The sequence below is a fragment of the Chiloscyllium plagiosum genome, chromosome 12, assembly GCF_004010195.1.
Source record: "Chiloscyllium plagiosum isolate BGI_BamShark_2017 chromosome 12, ASM401019v2, whole genome shotgun sequence".
Lineage (NCBI taxonomy): Eukaryota > Metazoa > Chordata > Chondrichthyes > Orectolobiformes > Hemiscylliidae > Chiloscyllium > Chiloscyllium plagiosum.
This window is the reverse complement of record NC_057721.1, coordinates 16,171,707-16,197,259: the sequence shown is the minus strand read 5'-3', so window position 1 is coordinate 16,197,259 and position 25,553 is coordinate 16,171,707. Positions and strand designations below refer to the sequence as shown.

The window sequence follows — 25,553 nt, the reverse complement described above, 5'->3', positions numbered from 1 at the left end:
TGACTTCAGAAAAAAAGGAGGAGAACATGCCCCCATCTACTTCAATGGTACTGAGTTTGAGAGGGTGGAGAGCATCAAGTTCCTCAGAGGGATGATAACAGACAACCTGTTGTGGACTTGCCAAGTAGATGCAACCATCAAGGCCCTCAACACCATAATCCCTTCCAGATTGATCTGATCCAGACACAATGTCTCTTCTTCCTCAAACAGCTCAGGAAGTTTGGCATGTCCAAAGGACCCTCACCAACTTTTACAGATACACCATAAAAAGCATATAGTCTGGGTGCATAACATCCTGGAAACTACAGAAAGTTGAGTACACTGCCCAGACGACTACAGAAGCCAACCTTTCATCCATCAACCCCATTTACATGGCCCATTGCCGTAGAGAGGCTGCTAACATCATCAAGTATTCATTGCATTCCAGTACAGTTGCATCACCTCAAACTTTCTCACTATACCCCTGGCCTCAGCTCGAGCATTGTGTTAGTTCATGAAATTTTGTTAGGATTAATGAGAATGCTTCTCAGGCTGAGGAACATCAGTTATGAAGATAGCTTTGAGAAGGTATGACTGTTTACCTTGGAGAAGAAAATGTGGAGAGGATGTTGATGGCGGTAGTCAAAAAGATGAAGGTTTTGGACAGATAGAATCTCCCTGCTTCTGAAAGCATTGAGAATGAAAGGGCTCAGATTTGAAATAACTGGCAAAGGAAGCAAAAGTGATAGTAGAATGGTTAAGGTCTGGAATGTGTTAACTGTGAGTGTGGCGGAGCTGACTTCAATTCAGGCAGTCCGAAGGGAATTGGACTGTTACTTGAAAAGGAAAAATGGACAGGGTTTTGAGGAGAAGGCAGGACAATGGCAATAAGTGAATTGCTTATTTGGAGAGCAAACATGAAGGGCCGAGTGGCCTCCTTCTGCACTGTGACAGCAGTGATTTCTGACTGGAATCCTGGGGCCAATCAATGAAGTGTAAGTTAAAGCTCTACTATTCAAAGGAAGCATCACAACATCTGAACAATGATGCATTATCCTTTGAAACTATTAACCCGTGATGCATAAAATAACAGTCTATTATAAATCCAGATTTCCACACTGGGCAGCCCAAAGGTCTATGAGACCAGAATTCCTTCTACTTCTGTGAAAAATAGAATTATTGTTCTGTCCTTCAGGCATATGGAACTTTATTTTAAAGTTGATTGTTAATGCAACAGGAAGTGGAGGTCTGGTGTAGAATAATCAAAACTGCAGCTGCTTTCAATCAGAGGTTGTGACCTAACACCAAAAAAAAATTCCCTAAACAGAAATGATTGCTGGAATGGAAATATTACGTAATCTACAGTGAGCCCATCAAATGTGCATGCAAAGAAAACCTAATTCCCTATTTTTTTTTGGTCGAATGTTACAATTGCACATGCTGTTATTTCACAGCTGTGACAAGACAGACTTCTCACAGCATTCACGGTGATGTCATGTTATTTTAGAATATTTTAATGACCTGCTGCTTCTTACACTCGCCTTGACATAATCCCCCATACGTGGTCTTCACATCCCCCATCGATCAGGGGCTGCGGTCCTACACACACACTCATATTTCTGGAGCAGTACTGTTGCTCACTATATTTTCATTCCTTCCTTAAGACATTCCTGAAGATACTATTGTCCACCATTTGCCAAATGATCTGTCATGTTTTGCATACAGTTTGTTTTCAAATGAACATTTTTCTTACATTCTCTGCACATCCTCACCTCACCCCAACAGCCTGATCTCACTTACTTTGTTCTTAGTAGAGAGGATGCATTGAGGTCCATTCTCTCCCCTTCACTCCTTAATTTACACCCATATCCCATCTTTTTCACTGTCATCACCATTAACCCCTTTCTCTTTTGCACTGGGCCTCTATGCTATATATCCCTTTGCTCCTCCTTCATCTCTGTCAAAAATATACAAAAAAAACCCCAATTTTCCAACACCTTTCAGTACTGATGAAGAGTCATACCGGGTCTCAAAATGTTACTTCTGTTTCTCTGGCTGCCAGGCTTACTGGTTTACTCCAGAATTCTCCGTGTTTATTTCTGATTTCCAGCATCAGCATTCTGGGTTCAAAGTCAGACTAAAGCATAAGATCTAGGGACACACTTAAGTGCGTTACTGAGAGAATACCACTGTTATGAGCTCTTAAATCAAGGGCCCTATTTGTCCTCTCTATGAAGATCCCATAGCACTATTGGAAGGAGAAGTAACAGAGTTTGCCCCATAGTCTAGGAAATATTTTTACCTGACCTAAATCGATAATTAAAAAAGGTAGCATGTTGCTATTAAGTTTATGTGCGTAATTAACAACAGTGATTATACTTTAAAAATATCAAACTGTTAAATCTAGTGTATCATAAGCTTGTTAAAAGGACTAAATGCAGACTATTTCTCCTTTCACTGTGATTTAGTGGTTCAATGCATCTGAAAGCATTTATAAACCAAGTTGAATGTTTAAAATAAGACATCCAAGTTCTTTTCCTTAAGAAACGATGATGTTCTTACAATGAAATGAGCAGTTTTAAACAGGACACGTGGAAGGAATGATTGCAGTCAAATGAGAAAAATGTTGCCTGTCCAAAAGCAAAGGTCAGTCGGAACATTCAGCCTCAGACTGCATCCAACATTGTTGGCCCTCTGACTACTGATTCTTTTTAAAAATCCTGTCAAAAAAGAAAGCGTGGTGTTCATTTATACAGTTATTATAAAGGAAGAGCCTCATCACATTGAAAAGACAGTTACAAAGAATTATTTCTCATCAACATTCACTGAGCTATTAATTTTCTATTGCCTTTTTATTTACATTGTGACATTCTTGAGCACTACCATAGGGGAGTGAATAAGGTCCACTCTGTGGGATCTGAACTTTTCCCAATAAAGATGCGGTTATAAATGAATCATGCGAGGCTGATGCAGATTTCGCTCTGCATGTTCATTCCTTTGCTTTTATACTGCCTGACTCACTGGAGGAGAGATTATCTTGAGCAGTAATGTATCCTAACTTGCACTTCACTTTTCTGATCCCCATCTTGTGAGGTTGTCAGCAGCCAGAAATCTGCAGAGCAGCTAGTTCATGATGCTAACCAGCATTCAGCCGGTGCTGCCATTTTCAGAGTTCAAGGTGCTAATTCAAGCCCTCCCTTAATCCCACACAGTTGTACACTATACAACAGTATAAGGTTCCGCCATCACTGCAAATTTACAGGATCATCAGTGACTTACTGGTTGATGTACAAGCGAAGCAGCAGTCAGAAGACAAGTATTTGGTGGTTTCTACAGTTGTTTCAAGTTGCAAAAACCTATAGGGAATGCTGCAGCAATTGCTGAAGGAGTTCTTTTGACTTCAAAGCTTCTCCCCAGACAGATCAATTGCTCCCAGACATAGAAACACACACTGGCATTCCTTTGGAATAGGACAAGGATTGGAGGAAGAAAGGGTGTGCATAGCAGGATATCCCACACACAAGTGCACAACATTCACATAATGAAATGAAATGGAAAAACCCAAGGAATTGGGGCAGAAGTAAACCCAGGTTGGGTATCGAGCCTGCTTCAACATTCAGTATGATCGTTGCTGATCTTCCTTCCCAACTCCACTTACCTGCTTGCTCCCCATTTCCCTCAGTAGAGAATTCAAGAGCGAGACGTGTTCCTCAGTGGTCAGGCTGGTGGTGCAGTTGGTCCAATTTGGCATTTGAACGCATGCATTAAAGTCATAGAATTTCTTGCAGCACTGCATCCTGGCCTTCAGGGCTCAATTTCTGGCATTGACCTCCAACACTTAACTGCTCTACAACCTCCTCAGCATATGTTTAGAGGGCCTGGAGGCGTTCTCAGCAATATGGAGAGACACAATTGCCTTCAACTTTATATGAGATAGAATATTTTATATTCTACATCCAGTCAAAGTTCAGTACACTACTAGCATTTCAAAATGGCCTTGTCCACTTGAGGTGCTTCTTGTAAGAGGCATGAACCCAACCAAATGGGATAGAACATAGAACAGTACAGCACACAACAGGCCCTTTAGCCCACGATGTTGTGCCAACCATTGACCCTCATGTAAGGTAAACCTAATGTACGAACCCTCAAATTTCTGTGACCATATGCATGTCCAGCAGTCTCTTAAATATCCCCAATGACCTCACTTCCACAACTACTGCTGGCAACACATTCCATGCTCTCACAACTCTCTGCGTAAAGAACCCGCCTCTGACATCCCCTTTATACTTTCCGCCAAACAGCCTAAAACTATGACCCCTCGTGTTAACAATTTCTGCCCTGGGAAATAGTCTCTGGCTTTCGACTCTATCTATGCCTCTCATTATCTTGTACACCTCAATTATGTCCCCTCTCTTTCTTCTTTTTTCCAATGAAAAATGTCCAAGCTCAGTCAACCTNCCTCCATTCCCGGCAGCATCCTGGTAAACCTCCTCTGAACACTCTCCAAAGCATCCACATCTTTCCTATAATAGGGCGACCAGAACTGGACACAGTATTCCAAGTGCGGTCTAACCAAAGTTTTATAGAGCTGCAACAAAATCTCACAGCTCCTAAACTCAATCCCCCTGTTAATGAAAGCCAAAACACCATATGCTTTCTTAACAACCCTGTCCACCTGGGTGGCAATTTTATGGGATCTATGTACCTGCACACCAAGATCCCTCTGTTCCTCCACACTGCCAAGAATCCTGTCTTTAATCCTGTACTCAACTTTCAAGTTTGACCTTCCAAAATGCATCGCGTCGCATTTATCCAGGTTGAACTTCATCTGCCACCTCTCAGCCCATCTCTGCACCCTGTCAATGTCACATTGCAGCCTACAACAGTCCTCTATTCTGTCAATGACACCTCCAACCTTTGTATCGTCTGCAAACTTGCTAACCCATCCTTCAATCTCCTCATCCAAGTCATTAATAAAAATTACAAAGCATAGAGGCCCAAGAACAGAGCCCTGTGGAACACCACTCACCACCGACTTCCAGGCAGAATATTTTTCTTCCACTATCACTCGCTGTCTTCTATCGACCAGCCAATTCTGTATCCAGACAGCTAAATTTCCCTGTATCCCATTCCTCCTGACCTTCTTAACGAGCCTACCATGGGGGAACCTTATCAAATGCCTTACTGAAGTCCATATACACAACATCCACCGCTCGACCCTCATCAACTTGTCTAGTAACATCCTCAAAGAACTCAATAAGATTTGTGAGGCATGACCTGCCCCCCCCACAAAGCCGTGCTGACTGCATTTAATCAAACCATGCTCTTCCAGTTGGTCATAAATCCTATCCCTCAGAATCCTTTCTAACACCTTGCAGATGAGAGACGTGAGACTGACTGGTCTGTAATTGCTGGGGATTTCCCTATTTCCTTTCCTGAAGAGAGGAATTAGATTTGCCTCCCTCCAGTCCTCAGGTACAACTCCGGTGGAGAGCGAGGATGCAAAGATCTTCGCAAGCGGCAAAGCAATCACATTTCTCGCTTCCCAAAGCAGCCGAGGACAAATCTGGTCTGGCCTGGCGACTTATCAATCTTAAATGTTTGTCAAAATTTTCAACACATCAGCTTCCTCAATCTCTATCTGTTCCAGCATGCTTACCTGCTCCTCAATGGTTTCATTCACCACAAGGTCCTTTTCTTTAGTAAAGACAGAAGCAAAAAACTCATTTAGGGCTTCCCCTACCTCTTCAGACTCTATACACAAGTTCCCTATGCTATCCCTGATCGGCCCTACTCTTTCTTTGATCATTTTCTTATTCCCCATCTTGGGAGCCCTTTGAGGAAGTAACATGCAAGGTGGAAAAACGGAGAATCCACAGATTTCTAAAAGGCATTAAATAATCTGCCATTTCAAAAAGTAAAAGCATACAGAGTAGGAGTAACACAATACAGGGTTGCTTAGCTAGCAGGAAGCAGAGAGAAAAAACAAATGGTTCTTTCTTCAGATTGACAAGCTGTAACTAGTGGAGTTCCACAGGAATCAATGGCAATAGCAAGTAGGAACCAGTGGATGTGGTGTACAGGGATTTTCAAAAGTATTTGTGGAAATGGCACATAAGAGGTTATTATACCAAATTAGAACTCTTAGGATTAGAGGCAATATATTATCATGGATTTAGGATTACTTATTGGAAAGAAAACAGAGGGTAGGAATAAACTATATTTAGCAGGTGCTACAAGTGACTTGAACTCTTAGTGAGGTTTGTAATGCTTGTGAGAAGCAACATAATTTCATACCCAGGGGTCTGTTCTCCTCTAACTAAAAGGAATAAGTTCAAACTTGTGCCTGTTTTTGAATTATCTAGGAGCTTGGGGAATCTATTGTTTCCTGATTTTCTCTTCGCCATGGCAATACCTCGACAAATCACAGTCAACCTGCATACTACCCCTTTGCCCTAATTTATGATCATTTAAAATTTGGCACTCGTACATTTGTCCTGATGAGTACTAAAGGAAAAGAAATCCTCAGTTACATGCTTCTCTTTCCAAAAATCCTTCCCTCTGATTGGTTTCACACCTCACTTATAACCAATTATGTCCACCCTGATATTCTCCCTTCTACAAACAGTGGTTTGAAATATTTATTAAATAATCCAGCAGTTTTGACCCATCCTCTACTAACGCAACATCTTTGGCTTTCAGAGATTTCACTCTGCATTTATTCATTTTTATCATTGGTATAATTATAGAATACATTTTAAAATTTTATTTTCGGAACTCTCCTTATACTGCATCCTTGTTTTATTTTTAAGTCCCTTCATGATTCTCTTCTATTTTTATCATGCCTCTTGTGTTTTCATCTTTAAACACAATTTGCTTCTAATCGCCATATCCATCCTTGATATTCATACACAATATTTACAATGGCCTTTCACAAAGGTCACATAGTTGGCCTACAGTCCAGTATGCCAATTTCTCTTCCCACCAAACCTCAGCGAGCATAATCCTCAGTTTCTAAAAATGTATGTGATTTCAATCAGTGCCCATAGTTTTTGTCCCTTTCTAAATTTCCAAAGGTGCCCATCTCCATTTATCAATTATTTTTCTTTAGCCCAGTGGAAATAAGAGGCAGAACTTACATCAGATGACTGGGCATCATCCAAACTCCCTTTCTCCAGTGCAGCGCACTTCAGGTTTGGTCAAGCAGAAGGTCATTTTTGTGAGAATCAGAAAATTAAGGCCCAAAGCATTATTGGCCACAGGGTGAGACAAAACCGACTACTATCGCCATTGCTCTTTAACATCTACGCAGATGTCACAATGAAAGAAACACTAGATGAAGTACAGAAATTAGAAGGGAGGAATTGTCATGAAAATCAAGAAAAGATAACAAGGTTGGATGGTAACAAAGAGGATTGATGAGGGGAGAGCGGTAGATGTGATCTATATGGACTTCAGTAAGACATTTGACAAGGTTCCCCATGGGAGATTGTTTCGCAAAGTTAGATCTCATGAAATACAAGGAGAACTCACCATTTGGATATAGTACTGGCTCAAAGGTAGAAGACAGAGGGTGGTGGTGGAGGGTTGTTTTTTCAGACTGGAGGTCTGTGACCAGTGGAGTGCCACAAGGATCGGTGCTGGGTCCACTACTTTTCATCATTTATATAAATGATTTGGAAGCGAGCATAAGAGGTACAGTTAGTAAGTTTGCTGATGACACCAAAATTGGAGGTGTAGTGGACAGCAAAGAAGGTTACCTCAGTTTACAATGGGATCTCAATCAGATGAGCCAATAGGCTGAGAAGTGGCAGATGGAGTTTAATTCAGATAAATGTGAGGTGCGGTATTTTGGGAAAACAAATTTTAGCAGGACTTATGCACTTAATGGTCAGGTCCTAGGGAGTGTTGCTGAACAAAGAGACTTTGTAGTGCAGTTTCATAGCTCCTTGAAAGTGGAGTCGCAGGTAGATAGGATAGTGAAGAAGGCATTTGGTATGCTTTCCTTTATTGGTCAGAGTATTGAGTACCAGGAGTTGGGAGGTCATATTGCGGTTGTAGAGGACATTGGTCAGGCCACTGTTGGAATATTGCGTGCAATTCCTATCGGAAAGATGTTGTGAAACTTGAAAGGGTTCAGAAAAGATTTACAAGGATGTTGCCAGGGTTAGCGGATTTGAGCTATGGGGAGAGGCTGAACAGGCTGGGGGGGTTTTCCCTGGAGCGTTGGAGGCTGAGGGGTGATCTTATAGAGGTTTCTAAAATCATGAGGGGCATGGATAGGAAAGATTGGCAAAGTCTTTTTCCTGGAGTGGGGGAATCCAGAACTAGAGGGCATAGGTTTAGGGTGAGAGGGGAAAGATATAAAAGAGACCTAAGGGGCAACGTTTTCAGGTAGAGGTTGGTGCGTGTATGGAATGCGCTGGCAGAGGAAGTGGTGGAGGCATCTAGATGGGTATATGAATAGAAAGGGTTTGGAGGGCTATGGGCCGGGTGCTGGGAAGTGGGACTAGATTGGAATGGGATATCTGGTTGGCATGGACGAACTGGACCGAAAGGTCTGTTTCGGTGCTGTACATCTCCATGACTCTATTCTAAAATGTGAGACCTTGAAAGGAGACGATTGAAGGAGGGTCAGGTATTTATAGACCAAGAGGAAAGAAGAGAATGTTGATGTTTGGTAAGTGGAACTTGGAAGTAGATGCTACAAGAAACTGCAGAGGAAAGCACATGACAGCAAGTCTTGGAGGACGAGCAGAGGACCTGCCCTTGGGCAGATAAGTCTCACTATTATAATGACCAACCGCTGCACGATCAACTCAGTGGATCACATTTAGGCCAGTATCTGTTAGTGCAGTCACAACACAGGATCTCTTAATATGTGCATCAATCTTGAATTGAAATTTGTATTGCCAGGAAATACACAAAGATTCAAGACTTCAGAGTTTGTAATAACTGACAGTTGCAGCATAGAATAAAAATAGTGTACTTACATATCTCTGGTCTTTTGTTTTCATTACTGATTAATACAACAACAGCCTTACAATTACAGTGAATTGTGCAAACTTGTGTTTCATACATATGTTACATTGGAGCTAATGTACTCCTTCACTGACATATCCAGAAGGGGATTCAAACATAGTAATGCAATCCTGGTCCATCTTAAGTTTGTTGGGATTCTCACAAGCCAATGCCATTCAGAAGGCACTGTTCTGTATGATTCTATGAATGTGTGCTGCTATCAGCAAAAAGACGCTGCTATCATTTTGTGAGACCCCCATTAAATTTCCCCAACAAGTGACGGCGAGCATTAAATCAGGTATTACATTACCATACTGTCGGACGTCCACACAGATTTCTTCAATCACTTCTGTCAGATTCGCCGGTGGGTTGTCGATGGTCTGACAGGTGGAACGCATGTTGTAGTAAATAAAGACCGGAATAGCAGAAAAACCAAAAACTCCCAGCCACGCTACTCCCAAAACGTAGGTCAGAAAGACAAACTGGAGGGGGGAAAAAAAACAATCAATCAATCGATATACGAGTGCACAGATAAAGGTAAAGTAAACTGATTGTGCAAAATCAACGTGGCCTGATGACAGAGTCAGCACATCCCCAAAACGATGCTTCGGGTTCACAGAATCCAAGCCTTCCTGTTGTGCACCTGCCTCACGCACTGACAACATTCCAGCCGATCCCCTACAAATACCCCCAGCAGTGCGCCACAAATACATTACAAATTACTGACATATTTCACACTCGTACAGACACATTCCAGGCTTCCGGGAGATTACGGCCATGTTCCCGGAGAATTCCTCATTGCGGAATAAGAGGGACACTCATTTAAAACCGGGTTGCAAAGGCATCTCCCCCCCACCCCAGTTGGGTAGTGATTGTCTGAACTTCTCTATCTCACAGACGTTTGGAGGCTTGATCACTGAAAATATTTGACAAGGAGTTGGACAGTTTTGAAATACTGGGGCATTCGGGGCTACAGGGAGTTGGCATGGAAGACTGATGCCTACATGACCTTGTTGAATAGTGGGGCATGTTTGTGGGGCCAAATTACTACTCCTGCTCCTATTTCTTATGTTTTAGGAGAATACTGACAGTCCAGGGTAATATCGATACATGGGCAGCAAGTTGGCGCTCAGTGGTGAGCACTGCTGCTTCTCAGCGCCAGGGACTCTGGTTCAATTCCCGACTCAGGCGACTGCCTGTGTGGTGTTTGCACATTCTCCCCGTGTCTGCGTGGGTTTCCTTCGGGTGTTCCGTTTTCCTCACACAGCCCAAAGATGTGCAGGTCAGGTGGATTGGTCAGGCTACATTGTCCACGGTGTGCATGCTAGCAGGATTAATCGTGGGAAATGCTGGTTTACAGGGACAGAGTGAGTCTGGCTGGATTACTCTTCAGCGGGTCGGCGTGCACTCGGGCCGAATGGCCTGCTTCCATGCTGTAGGGATTCTATGTTCCGGGAAATTACTGCCACATTCCAGAGGATATATTACGGGTGCCAGTAAAGTCTCTGAAGCCAGTGACATAATACAAGGTATTTTCTGCACTTTCTGACACACACTTGCTGTGACATTGCAAGTACCAACAGTCTTCCAGGAAGTTCGCGAAATTAATGACATTTGCCCCGAGGACTTCCTGCAATTAATGAAATACTCCAGGATGTCCCTGTATTAAGCGAATGGCTCCGTACCCGCCAAGGCAAACAAATGTTGGTATGTTAACAATTACAGAGATCTGATAACGGATGGTACAGAGTCTGCAGACTGACTTGGCAGATATCTGGCATCCCCTGATGAAGTGCTATTACTTGCTATTTTGAGGGATATACTTACCCTGCGCTACCCCCCACACCTTCCCGCCGTTAAAGGCATATAACGGACACAACCATAAGGAAGCATTCAGCACTTTGAGCCCGACTGTCCTTCATTAAGTTCAATGCTAATCTGACTGTGGCCCCACTTCCCTGAGTAACCCCTACCACTCGTACCCTTTGACTCCCTTGCCAAGAGTCTGCTTACTTCTTTCTTAAAAATATTCTGTGATCCCGCCTCTACCATTTTCTGGGGAAGAGAATTCCACCGAATTGCAAATGTCTGAGGGAAGGAAATTCCCGTCACCTCCATCGCAGATGGAAGACTCCATTTCCCCTACTTCTCGTCTCCCCCACAAAGCGAAAGATTCTTTCAGCATCCATTCTGTCACGTCCCTTCAGGATCTTACCTGTTTCAATCAGATCGTCTTATTTATTTAGATTTTAGAAGGAAGAGACAGCCAGCCTGCCTTAGCCAATTCCTGGGATGAAGGAGTTATTGGAAGGAATAAGTAACTTTCTAACTTAAATACTGTTTAGCCCAACCAATCAGTTTGCTCAAATGGTTCATTAATTGATTCATTTTTGAATCTACCCCTTTCAAATGTTAAACACATCTGTTTTGATTTTTAACTGAAATGCAGAAAATATATATAATTGTTTTTTTTTATGGCTGTCCCCTTCCCCCCAGAAGTCTACAGCCTCCGAATTCTTGTAATACAACATCAAAATGAGGATTAGAACTTGTGGCTTCTCTCAATGCACTCGGGTTATGAAGCAAGTTTTGCCTTGAGTCCAGGCAACATTTCTTTTCTCCATTTGTATTAGCTTTTTTTTAAGATAGTAACCTCTTTAGTCTGTAAAGAACAATATATTATTTTCTTTATGGTCTGGAATGGAGGTCATACACTGCTATATCACTAATATACCAGGGCAGTTTGCAATTTCAAATCGAGTGGGATTGCAGGATGCATGACAAGATTATGTCACTTTTCGGGTAGTGACTTTGTTACATTATGTGATAAAGTGGAAGCAGGAACCTGAGGGTTAAAGGAAAATCTGCTTGATGACAGCCCGCAGGTTGGTTCACCTTAATTACCTCTAGCCTACCCAACACATCTTCCCTACTTATGCCAAAGTGATCCAGAATAACCAAACTTCTATCTCAAGATTCATGTTCCTCTCCTCAGTGAACACTGATGTAAAGTAATCATTCAGAATCTCACCCACTCTCTCAGGTTTGACACACAGCCTTCCTTCATTATCCTTTAGTGGACCAATCCTTTCTCTAGTTACCCGCTTGCTTCTTATATAAGAATAAAATGCTTTGGGATTCTCCTTAATACTGATCACTAAAGCTATTTCATGGCCCCTTTTAGCCCACTTGATTCCTCTGACCCCTTTTAGCCCACTTGATAAATGGGGAAGAATATGGTGTTTTAAATGTTTATTGCCCTCCAGCTCATCCCCTTAAATTTTTGGTAGACGTTTTTTCTAAACTGATAAGGCTCGAGTCTCGGCACATCATTATAAGGGTAGATTTTAACTGTCTCGTGGATCCCACAGTAGACAAGTTGCCCGAAGGTCCCTCAATACCCTCTGTACAAACTAAACAGTTAGTGGGTCTGTGTGGGGAGTTAGAGCTGGTGGACATCTGGAGGTGTCTCCAACCTACAGGTAGGGATTTTATGTTTTTCTCCAATCCGCACAGATGACACACTAGGATTGATTTTTTTCTGACCCCTGCAGAAACAAGTCCTTATTGGGACCTTATTGACACAACGTTTATCCCCTTACACCGTGCCTATAATTGCCAATGTAGTGAAAGATCCATAAAGATTTTAAATGGGAACTTTCCAAATGGTGCTTCCTTAAAAACCGCATTTCAATGAAAAAAAAAAGACTGGAATAATATTGGTGAAAATGAGTTTCACCCAGAAATCCCAACTTCAAGATGCTGATAAGTGTGGGAAAGCTCTTCCAACTCATCAAAAACAGCATGAATATTCACTTTGAGACTTGAGCTCTTGGAACAGTTTTCAACTTCACGTTGCACTTTTTCTTACTCTGCAGTGTTATTCTACACTGGCTGCAAAGCAGAAGTGGATGGGGGGCCCGTCTCCCAAATTTTATCACATTGCACTTTTGGAGATTAAACACTCAAATTTGCAGATCATCAATGCTGACTGTGCAGAGGCACCTAGTGGAATCATAAAATCACAAGCCTACTCACTTGCAAGCTAATACTAAATTAAATTTTAAAAAAATCTAGGTCTTACTTTCAGCAGTTTCTGAACTAAGGACTTTCACTTTAGAAAAGTGGATTTGCATTGCAAGTATGAGATGCAGACTTCAAATCTAAACACTAGTTCAAAATGACCATCTGGTAAAGCAATGCACTCACGCTCAGCATTCATTTTGCCAAACCAAGTCCTTTGCTGTAAACTCATAGCTCTGCCGGTCAGGTATACACAGAATACCAACACAAAGATAGCCCATTGCTCATACCATTCCACTGATGCAGCGTCCACACACAGTGGTCTTGAACTCGCCATGAATTTCCTTAACAGCGCTTGTAGTGTAAAACCCTTCTGCCAGAAGGATTATGCCATAGAGGAAGAAGAATGAAGCGATTCCATAGATGACGTACTGCATCATCTGGATTCTGAAGAGAGAGAAAGAGGTAAATGTCATACATTACAGTGCAGACCTTTCCAAGCTGCAAGTCTGGAAATAAAAACAGGCTTTCACATCAATTTTCAACAGATGAATGAAAACAAGAGTTAAAAAGAAAGCAAACTGACAAAATTACAGGAAACTTTGATCACTGATTCAGAGTGATGTCAGAAAACTGAAATGTTGGAAGATAAGCTCTCCAAATTGAGCCAAGGTAATGGCTAAGTTGTGGAAAACTACAAAGCAAATAGTTCATGCACGGAAAATAAAAATGCTGGAGATCACAGCGAGTCAGGCAGCAACCATGGAGAAAGAGCAAGGTCATGTTTCAAGTCTAGATAACTCTTCATTTAGACTTGAAACATTAGCTTGTTTTCTCTCCATGGATGCTGCCTGACCCGATGTGATCTCTAGCCATTTTTGTTTCCAGTAGACTCTAGCATCTGTAGTAATTTGTTCCTAAATGGTAATGCACTTATCTTACATTGTGTTTGATAGGCACACATTTGGAATCCACTAAAATCACAAAGATAAACTGAAACAATGCATTAACCATTCATAAAGTAGTACTGTTGAATTTCTCGATTAAGTTCCTACTTTTTCCACTGGTTTTGCTCGCTGCTGTTTAGAATACAGCACAAATCATTAAATGGATAGTGTTGCAATAGGAAGTGAGAGGATTTCCACAAGGATGTGCTATCCTCCTTACTTATCCCCGTTACAAAACTTCACCTCACATCCGAAACAGCAGCAGATTCAAAGCATTTTTCTACACACTGAGGCACCTAACAGATTTTGAGCAGTGGACTGGTGATGATTAATCCAAAAAGCATAATGTGGAGGAAACAGTCTGGATGAGAATTAAATTATTTAACAACTCACAATTTTTCAAAACGGAACATCTTTGATTTATTTCAAAATCATCCTTTTCTCTGCAAATCACTTGTAGATGACAAAAAGTTGTATTTATATAGCACTTTCCTTTCTCTCTCCATCCAGTGTCTTCATTGTCTGAGGATTACTAAGCAGGGTAGATACCATAATATCACCATGAGGCAGGACACAAGTGCTATATCAGCCGGTACGGGAATTGAACCCATGCTGTTGGTGTTATTCTGTACCACATTCTTAACCATTTCAGCTAAAAGATCTCTTTCCCTCGTAACTTTAACATAGTAAAATTCCCCAAGCAGTCAAACCAAAAATTAACATTGAGCCAAAAAAGGAGACATTAGGACAGGTGACCGAACGCTCAGACACTGAGCCATTGTCAACATTGGGTGGCACGGTGGCTCAGTGGTTAGCACTGCTGCCTCACAGTGCCAGGGGCTTGGGTTTGATTCCCACCTTGGGTGACTGTCTGTGTGGAGTTTGCACATTTTCCCTGTGACTGTGTGGGTTTCCCCCGGGTGCTCCGGTTTCCTCCCACAATCCAAAGATGTGCAGGTCAGGTGAATTGGCCATGCTAAATTGCCCACAGTGTTAGGTGCATTAGTCAGGAGTAAAAATAGGGTAGGGGAATGGGTCTGAGTGGGTTACTTTTCAAAGGGTCGGTATGGACTTGCTGGGCCAAAGGGCCTGCTTCCATACTGCAAGGAATTTAATCTAATCATCTAATCGAATCAAAGAGATAGGTTATACTGTAAACCACCTCGACTTGCTGTCATCTTTATTGCTGCAGGCCACCCCCTTGACACCAGGGACAAATCAACAGAATTCACAGTGTGCAAACTGGAACAGATTGAATAACAGGAGATTGCTCAATGTCTCCGTAGGGTTATTAGAAAGAAGTATATGTTAGGTTTTGTTTCCCTTTCATTTCAAATCAAAACATCACAAGATGAGGAGGTAATTAAGCTACAACTGCTTTAAAAATATCTCCATTTTCCACTTTGTCACTTCTATTAAAAGTAGAAGTCTTCAGCCATGTCAACGGTGCTTGTACATTCAATTGGAGCAGTCATATACAGAAGAATAATATTCCACAAATAAGCATGATGGTTTGTTAGGAATACTGAACAACATATTACACATAAGCATCAGTGCTTTGCTGAACACTTTGACAAATGGTGAACTGCTGATCTGCATGGTAATTAGACAGGGGCGTAGCTTTATACCCAAAGGCTTTTATGTTCTGAAGAAAATTGCATCTTTGACTAACTTCCCTGCAGCTTAACTTAAATCACCTTAAAACATTTCCAGAAATAGCCAGGGATCCACAAAATGCCATGCCAAATAAATTCCTCCTGTTAAGCTCAACTGGTTCCATAACCAACTCTTTAAAAATCTGTAACTACGAGGTCAATCCGATCCAGATCCCAATGCACAAAGAACTACAGCAAAAGCAGACCCAGAATGGGACAGCAATCCACCTAAATGTGGTTCTGGGAGGAGTGCAAAAGTAAGGCAAACCCAAACAAGGAGGCTGACGTCTGGCTGGGCTACATTCCAAACCCCCATCCTGCTAGCAGTAGCTCCCAAGTACGAGGCAGAAGAGGATGGAAGGAGGGTGCCATTGCCAGGCTGGCACTAGCATTTCAGAGAGTAGCAGTGGCAAGAGGGGCATTCCCACGTAGCGGAATTATTCCTGAGTTTCCTCAGGAGTGGGACCAGCCCTCTGGAGGAAATCCAGTGAAAGAGCAGCCAGCAGCTCCCTGGAAAAGGGGCAGCTGGCCAGTTTCGAGGATTTTCTGGAGAAACGTCTGCTGGGGGCTGCCCAGGTGCATGGAGACATGGAGACCCACGGTCCCGGTTCAGTCGGTACCCGAGACAATCAGCCAAGGAAGACGGCATCTCCAGTTTCCACATGGAACAAGGTCAAGAGGGGTAAAGGGAATGGCACAGCCTGGAGTTCAGTAGGCATTGTGAAGCAGTTCTGATTGCCAAACTACCCATTGCACGGACTGACTACCTTCAGATTTCTCAGCTGTGTGAGGAAAGCAGGCTTCATAAATGTTACCAGCCCAGCAGACTGCTTCTCCTTCCTCTCATCACCGTCAAATCCTAGTTTCCATCTCTGATCTCCATTAACTTCCACTACTAGAAAGCAGCCACTCTCCCACTCCCAGGACTGCAAGTTCCTGCACTGTTCCCAGGTTTACTGAGCTCAAGGCTGCATTCACCGCTCTAATTCCAAATTCAGATTTACCAAGGCCCCAGAAATCCAGGGCATTTAGCAGCATTCCTACCTCTAGCTTAGGCGGGAATCATTCAGAAAAACTATAGTTTCGACAGAGCTGGAATGTGACCAATGCTAATTTTAACAGTGCAGTTTCCAGGGAAGGAACTATCGGTTACTAAAGAAGCTAGGCAAAAGTGAGTACTTCAGATGCTGGAGATTAGAGTCGAGAACGCAGTGCTGGAAAAGCACAGCAGGTGAGGCAGCATCCAAGGAGCAAGAGAATTGACATTTCAGGCAAAAGCCCTTCATCAGGAATGAAGTTGGGAGCCTTGGGGTAGAAAGATAAATGGGAAGAAGTAGGATCGGGGAGAAGGTAGCTGAGAGTGCAATAGGTGGATGGAGGTGGGGGTAAAGGTGATAGGTCGGAGAGGAGGGTGGAGCGGATAGGTGGGAAAGAAGATGGACAGATGGGACGGGTCATGAGGGCGGTGCTCAGCTGGAAGGTTGGAACTGGGATAAGGTGGGGGAAGGGGAAATGAGGAAACTGGTGAAATCCACATTGATGCCCTGGGTTTGGAGGGACCTGAGGCGGAAGATGAAGCGTTCTTCTTCCAGGCATTGGGTGATGAGGGAGCGGCGGTAGAGGAGGCTCAGGACCTGCATGTCCTCGGCAGAGTGGAAGGGGGAGTTGAAGTGTTCAGCCATGGGACGGTGGGGTTGATTGGTGTGGGTGTCCCTGAGATGTTCTCTGAAGTGCTCTGTGAGTAGGTGTCCTGTCTCCCCAGTGTACAGGAGACTGCATCGGGAGCAATAGATACAGTAAATGGCATGTGTGGAAGTGCAGGTGAAACTTCACTGGATGTGGAAGGCTCCTTTGGGGCCTTGGACAGAGGTGAGGGGGGAGGTGTAGGTGCAGATTTTGCAATTCCTGCGGTGGCAGGCGAAGGTGCCGGGAGGAGAGGGTGGGTTGTTGTGGGGGGGTGGGGGTGCGTGAACCTGACAAGGTAGTCGCGGACGGAACGGTCTTTACAGAAAGCGGATGGGGTGCGGAGGGAAATATATCTCTTGCAGTGGGGTCTATTTGTATGTGGTGGAAATGGCAGAGGATAATGCGATGTATACGGAGGTTGGTGGGGTGGAAGGTGAGGACCAGGGGGGTTCTGTCCTTGTTGCGGTTGGAGGGGTGGGGTTTGAGGGCAGAGGTGTGGTACATGCATGAGATGCGCTGGAGGGCATCATCAACCACATGGGAGGGGAAATTGCGGTCTATAAAGGAGGCCATCTGGTGTGTTCTGTGGTTGAACTGGTACTCCTGAGAACAGATATGGTGGAGTCGGAGGAATTGGGAATACGGGATAGCATTTTTGCAGGAGGTAGGATATGAAAAGGTGTAATTCAGGTAGTTGTGGGATTCAGTGGGTTTGTAGAAAATGTCAGTGTTGAGTCGGTCACTGCTGATGGAGATGGAGAGGTCCAGGAAGGGGAGAGAGGTGTCAGAGATGGTCCAAGTGAATTTAAGGTTGGGGTGGAATGTGTTGGTGAAGTTGAACTGTTCAACCTCCTCGTTCCTGATGAAGGGCTTTTACCCGAAATGTCAATTTTCCTGCTCCTCGGATGCTGCCTGACCTGCTGTGCTTTTCCAGCACCACTCTAATCTTGACTCTGATCTCCAGCATCTGCAGTCCTCACTTTTACCTAACCTCTTCGTCGGAGCTTGTCCCAGTGCTGCAGATTCCCTGCTTACAGATGTTTGATTGTATATCCACAGTTTTAAATCAGGAATTAAAATTAAATAAACTAAATCAAGTATTCATGGGATGTGGGTGTCACTGGCTAGGCCAAGATTCTTTGCCCACTCTAATTGTCCAGAGGGCAGTTAAGAGAGAGCGAAATAACCAAGAGTTTGGAGTCAAATGTAGGCCAGACCACATAAGGACAGTAGATCCCCTTCTCTAAAGGGCATTAATGAAGCTGTTGGGTTTTTATAACGGTTGACAGTGGTTACATGGTCACCATTAAACTGACTTTTAGTTCCAGACATTTTCTAAAAATTGAATTCAATTTTGCCACAGTGGGAACACATATCCCCAGAAACATTGTCCTGGGCTTCTGGACTACATGTCTGGTGACATTACAAGCTCAGACATTATACATTTATGTACGGCTTTCAGAGTTGCTGGGCAGTTGATAGAATGTGATCTCCAAAAGGTCAGAAGGGATTTACTGAACGCCTTTGTTAATAGAAAATGGAATTTGACTTATTCAGCCACTATAGATCAGCAGCCATGATGTTCCTCTCAACATGGTGCAAATGCAAAACAGCCAATCCTCTGACTGGCCATGGGTAATACCACAGGAGATCTGCTCCTTTCTTCAGGATGCATAATGGTTCGGACTCTGTTATCAAGTAGTGTGTTCATTCAATATGGGACACAGCAGGAAGCCACTGCACCGACTAATCCTAAGTACAGGTTTTCAGATAAAGTTAAAGCAAAGAGCACTGGAGGGACTGTGCTGGACAAGTTTTACATACTTACACATCAGTCAGCAAGGCATGGTCACCAGAGTTGAGAGAGAAGTATAGGGACACAATCCTTTCCACCTTGGTTAGAGCCACATGGCCACAGCCGCAGAACAGCGACACGCCAGAGAAACACAGAATCGTTGCCAATAGCGACGCATACGGAACTCCTCCAAGGCACTTGATACAGCACTCAAAACAACCTGAGGACAGAAGATAGCACAACGGTAAATGGGAAGCTCCTCTATAACTAGAAAGGCCTACCCAGTCAAAAGATGTTCCTAAATTTTTCTGGAGATCTGCTAATTGCCCAGAAGTAATTCGCTCAGGTACAGAACATATTCATTCAGATGGCAACTGTACTATTCAAAGCACCTGATCATAAATAATCTATTTTTAAGCTGTTGACATAAATCACGTGCAAGTAAAATTCCTTTGCTCACCAAGAGTAATAGCATCATTGCTGACGCTCGAAGATGATCAATTTTCTCCTTCAAGCTTGTTCTAAGTAAGGTTTAAAACAGTACTGGAACATGACTAGGCCAGTTGCCCCAGGACGCTTGCTTTACCATCAAACTGGACTGAGATTGATCTATAATTACCACATCTTCTCCCTGCTTGAACTCCATGTCCCTTTCTACCTAAGAAAAATGGATCAATCTCAGGTCAGAAGAATCCCATGAGGCCTACAGTATAATCTCATGCTCCTGGCAGAGAGTACTACCTGTGATTTTCTAACCATGAATTTTATAGGATGGGGAATCACAGGTGGTATAACCACAATTTCTTGAGATATTCCCTCTCGTGATCTTTCCCACTTTGGGGAATCAGTTGTGAAACAACATAAGAGCTCACAGATTATCTTTTCCCCTAGTGATCGTGAAACACCTTGCTGTATAAATTTATTGTCTGCACTGAGGAAGCAGGTTGCTGGCCCAGACCAGGGTGGGCTAATAAGTCGTAGAGTCAGAGATGTACAGCATGGAAACAGACCCTTCGGTCCAACCTGTCCATGCTGACCAGATATCCCAACCCAATCTTGTCCCACCTGCCAGCACCCGGCCCATATCCCTCCAAACCCTTCCTATTCATATACCCACCCAAATGCCTTTTAAATGTTGCAATTGTACCAGCCTCCACCACTTCCTCTGGCAGCTCATTCCATACACGTACCACTCTGTGAAAAAGTTGCCCCTTAGGTCTCTCTTATATCTTTCCCCTCTTACCTTAAACCAATGCCCTCTAGTTCTGGACTCCCCCAACCCAGGGAAAAGACTTTGTCTATTTATCCATGCCCCTCATAATTTTCTAAACCTCAAAAAGGTCACCCCTCAGCCTCTGACGCTCCAGGGAAAACAGCCCCAGTCTGTTCAGCCTCTCCCTATAGCTCAAATCCTCCAACCCTGGCAACATTCTTGAATATCTTTTCCGAGCCCTTTCAAGTTTCACAACATCTTTCCAATAGGAAAGAGACCAGAATTGCATGCAATATTCCAACAGTGACCTAACCAATGTCCTGTACAGCCACAATATGACCTCCCAACTCCTGTACTCAATACTCTGACCAATAAAGGAAAGCATACCAAACGCCTTCTTCACTATCCTATCTACCTGCAACTCCACTTTCAAGGAGCTATGAACCTGCACTCCAGGGTCTCTTTGTTCAGCAACACTCCCTAGGACCTTACCATTAAGTGTATAAGTCCTGCTAAGATTTGCTTTTCCAAAATGCAGCACCTAGCATTTATCTGAATTAAACTCCATCTGCCACCTCTCAGCCCATTGGCCCACCTGGTCAAGATCCTGTTGTATTCTGAGGTAAACCTCTTTGCTGTTCACTACACCTCCAATTTTGATGTTATCTGTAAACTTACTAACTGTACCACTTATGCGCGAATCCAAATTATTTATGTAATGCATATATATTTTCCATTTCTTCACAGTGGGGTGTCCTGCTTCCAAATGTAGGTCTAGACTAGAAACATCATAATCCTGAAAGCCATGAGGTGGGGTTTGAATAGGGCCACAGGGGCTTTTGGATTATTTATTAAAGGGGCTATTTGGTTTCTAAAGGGAACCAGCTGAAGTTACCAAATTCTATATTATGGAGGGTGCCACAGATGCACTATTGATAGGCCACAAGCGAGACCCTCTAAACTCCAGTGGTCGTCCACAAGGGTGTGTACAAACTTAATGCAAGTGTCAATCTTGTGACTCCATTTGTTTAAAAAAAAGTTTTGCACGTTCCCATATGAAACACAAGGCAAGTTGATGCCTTTGTTATGTTAAACATCTCTTCAGTCTTATTGTAACCCTGGACGATAGGAGACTGGCAATCCTGGTGTTATATCCAGAGGCTGGAAATTCCTGCTTTGAGATACGATATACCCTTGGTGCATTTCTTGTGTTCATCCATTGAAAATTCCTATGTTCACATTGGAAACAACTACTGCCTGTGTCAAAAGCAGTCCATGGGCAGGTCAAACTGCTATGCTGGGAAATGCAGCTCAGGTGTTAGGACGCTATCTTCCATCCTTCCCAGTCAGAATCTCAGTCTTAGCCACTGGCATCATGTCAAGGAATGGGAGGAGTGGAAACTGAAGAATGGTTTCCCTCAGTTCACATTTGTAATCCTCCCCCAAGCCAACTTTAACCCAGTATATCTTGGCACACATACTTCCAACTAAAAATAACACATGACACAGTGAGTTCCAAAAACAAAAGTGGACTCAAAATTAAAGCCATTTTTCTGTGTTCAAGAAGATTTTTTAAGCCAGTTCCCTGGAACTAGCCAGATGTATGGTGACTCGTGGACAGGAAAAAGCAAGTGTCAAAACATTTTCCTGCAGTGTAGATTCCTTTTATTCCACACTTTTGTCACAACTGGTATGGGACAGGTATAACCTCTGTCAGCATTGTTGCACATTTGCAATCAAAACCATTCTGTTGTGAGAGTTCTCTGCTCTGTTATCCACTTCAGGGTAGATTTGTTGCCACCACTGTCTTTCAGGATAGGGATCTATTGGTAGGACCTGGTGTAGCAGTGGAAAACCACTGCGTAGTCTAAGAAAAGGCCATCATCTTAAACAAGATGTAATATATTGCATGCTAGCACCTCGGGACAAATTACAGTTATGTGATAGACATCGTTACAGAAGCTATAAGGAAGACCCAAATGGTACATCTCACTCCTTCAAAATCCTAAGGTGTTCTCCCACCAAACCTGGGCCATCATGAATAGAGGGCGATCCTCAGCATTAGCCCTTTCAGACCCTTGTACAACAAGTGCTAGATTAAAGGCACTGTGGTTTAGACAATGTAAGAAACAGCCAGATAATGCAGATTCTGCCAGTGAGATTGCAGCTAGTCAGAAACTGTTGTGATTATAAACGTTGTATGCTGATTGTTACAGGGTAAAACAAGAGTGTCTGAATAATGGAGTTAGATTTGGAGAGAAAACAACACATTTGTTGAAAATGGATGACCATTCAAAAATCATTTCAGAGCACTGCAGATGTTGGTAATGTTAAATAGAAATGGAAAATGCTGGAAATGTTCATGCAGTTTGGCTGCATTTGAGAGAGTAAAACAGAGTTAGAATTTCAGGTCCATAGAAAGGTCATCAATGTGAAATGTTAACTCTGTTCCTCTCCCTTTAGTTGCTATCAGATTTGCTGAGCATTTCCAGTTCTTCATATTTGTATAGAAATCTGTATTGAGATATCCAGATAGGAATTTACCACAATCTCCTCGAAACAGGAGCCAAAATCTCAGCATTGTTACATGAATTAACAGCAGCAATATTTCTTTTGGAGTCCACATTACTCATCATTAATACAGAACACATTTACATTCTGACAGATGCCGAGATTTCAAAAATGCAATTAAACCAATGAGATAGCATCTACTACCAACATCTTTAACATACTACCATTTGTAATCAGCTCCCAGATCTATAATTGCTCCCATTCATAACCTATTCAACATCTGTAACAACTCCTAAAATGCAGAACCAAATTCCAAAATCTGTCATCCACTCGGACACGCAATTTAAAAAGACTGAATTATCTGGTTCTCTTGATACCAAAAAGATCCTCCTCTTCCCCTCTCACCCATAAACCTGTTTATCTGCTGGGGAAAGGAGTCACACTCTGAAAGGACCAACGCTGAGGAGTACATTAGACACTGCCTAATATGAAGACGTCACAGGGACTCAAGGAGGTGTGGGAAAACAACTTCAGGTCTCAAAGAAATAAGACTTAACATCTCCCTCACAGTCTCAGTATTCCTCAGTCATTTATCACATCAGCATAACTTGTGCCTGGCTGTTATCGTGTAATAAATTAGATCATGTTTAAGACAAGAGCCTCTTCTTGTTAGAACACCAGGTAGTTTTCCTCTACCACATCAAATTGACCTGATCCAGTAGTTTCCTACTAACAAAGCAGATGACAGCAACAAATCTACCAGATAGATTTTACCCAACAATAAGCTGCAGTGAAAATTCATCCTACAACATTAACCTTGACTCACTTCCACATGATTGCTTTACCAAATTCTGTTTCTAGGTTATGCCTGGGAGCTGATTATCTAATCAACAATAAAAATGATTGTTTCTCTTCTTGTATGTCTCTCTACAAAAAATGTTTTGTAACTGTAATGGAAGAAAACAGTGATAAAACTGATCGCCAAGTCTGTTGGTGATAAAGGAAATCAATACCAGTCATGACAGGAATATTACTGAATGCTCACTAATTACTATTACTGGTAAATACAGTACACAAACTGATATTGGTTATCGCATCCACATTATACACATTCTGTAAACTTTAGTTTTAAACAGAGAATATCAAATTAAGATTTGTTTGTGGATTAATACAAATAAGAAAATACATTCTAACTGGCAATTTTGCAACAAATCCCGAGCAAAAACATAGTTACAGGAGTCCTGCACAGAGAGAAAGGTCATTTTCTATTCAAGAAGTCTCACAGCAACCATTCAAGGAAGAATAAAGGTTTTCTTCCCAGTGTCCTGGCCACTGTGTATCCTCTACACCAACACCTGAAACAAAACAATGACCTGATCGTTTATATTATCTGTGGGATCTTGCTATGGTCAACTTGGCTGCTGTGTTTTGCACATTCGCACAATGACTGCACCTTGGGGTGCTCTGAAGGTAAGAAAGCACAACATAAATATATATTCTTGTTGTGAAAACACTGTGCATGTTTCTGTACAGATTATGCAGCTAGTTGTAAGTTTACCACTAATGTAAAGTACAGAATTAATGACAACCATATCTAGACATGTTACTACAATGAAGTCGCTCTGCTGCCTATTATTGTGGCATCTCTGATTGGCAAGAACTTGATTTTGAAGACAATTACTCTCCTCTCCATTCTTTTTAGGAACTGGATTGAGAGCACCCTCCCAAGAACGTCTCATTTACCCTTTTGAAATGCTGTTAAGATTTTCATTCCATTAGCTAGACTAGATTTGAACTCAGGTCCTAAAGTTAGAAGGCCACTGTCTAGCCTACTCCATCAATCCGCCTGACAAAGGAGAAGTCTTCTCAAAGAGAACTTCATCTTGTCAGTGAGGGAGTTACAGTGACCGAAAAGGTCTCAGGTTTAAGCTTCAGGTCATGACCTGTCTTGTTCTTAGCTGGGCCAGAGGTGAGAGCAATAGAATAGGTCAGCGTGCTTCTGGGCAAGAAAGCAGTAACATGAATTGGCGCAGTCAGATATATAGCAGTGCTAAACAATGCTACGTTAGCCCTTGGATTTCACTAAGCAGGGATAGATGCTGCACTAATCCCATTACAGCTAGTTTCTGAATGAATCTCTGGTTGTTGTAGAAATTTCAAACCAAGGCAACCCCACTCTCAGCTTTCAGACAGAAGGGAAAACCGAGAGAAGATTTGTGACCGCACACCAGAGATCTCTGGCAGCTCTTATATACTGTTTCGAGAGCAGACCACATGCCTCCGTTATGCTCAGAGAGCAGGTACAGGGAATGAGAGAAATTACAAACCAGGAGGGGAGACCTTCTCAAACACCCCCACAAAAACAAAAACCTGACTCTCACTTTGCGGCCTCTGCTAAAAATTGTATACGTCTGGAGATTGGATGGGGAGTGGAAAAACAAACTGCAAGTGAAACAGCCTGAATCAGTCAAATAGCTGTGTGAGAGAGCGAGAGAGAGAGAGTGTGTGTGTGCATGTGTATGTGTGAGAGTGAGAGACAGAGAGAGAATGTGTGAAAGCGAGTGTGTGAGTGTGAGCATGTGTGAGTGTGAGAGAGTGATTGTGTATGTGTATGAACAAGTGTGAGAATGTGTGCGCGTGTGTGACAGAGCAAGTGTGTGACAGAGCATGTGAGCACATGACAGTATGCATGCGAGAGAGTGTGTGTTGTGTGTGTGTGAGAG

At 42.8% G+C, this 25,553-nt stretch overlaps 1 protein-coding gene across 3 annotated transcripts in view; it reads right to left on the bottom strand.

Annotated features, from left to right (window-relative positions):
* Positions 1-25,553, bottom strand: part of LOC122555008 (proteolipid protein DM gamma) — a 193,851-nt gene that overhangs the window by 19,048 nt on the left and 149,250 nt on the right. For all 3 annotated transcript variants that reach the window (XM_043700579.1, XM_043700578.1, XM_043700580.1), the window contains exons 2-4: positions 19,140-19,326; positions 13,314-13,470; positions 9,311-9,482 (exon numbers count right to left, since the gene is read on the bottom strand). In XM_043700579.1, coding sequence (XP_043556514.1) covers positions 9,311-9,482; positions 13,314-13,470; positions 19,140-19,326 — 516 coding nt within the window. The remainder of the gene's footprint in view (positions 1-9,310; positions 9,483-13,313; positions 13,471-19,139; positions 19,327-25,553) is intronic.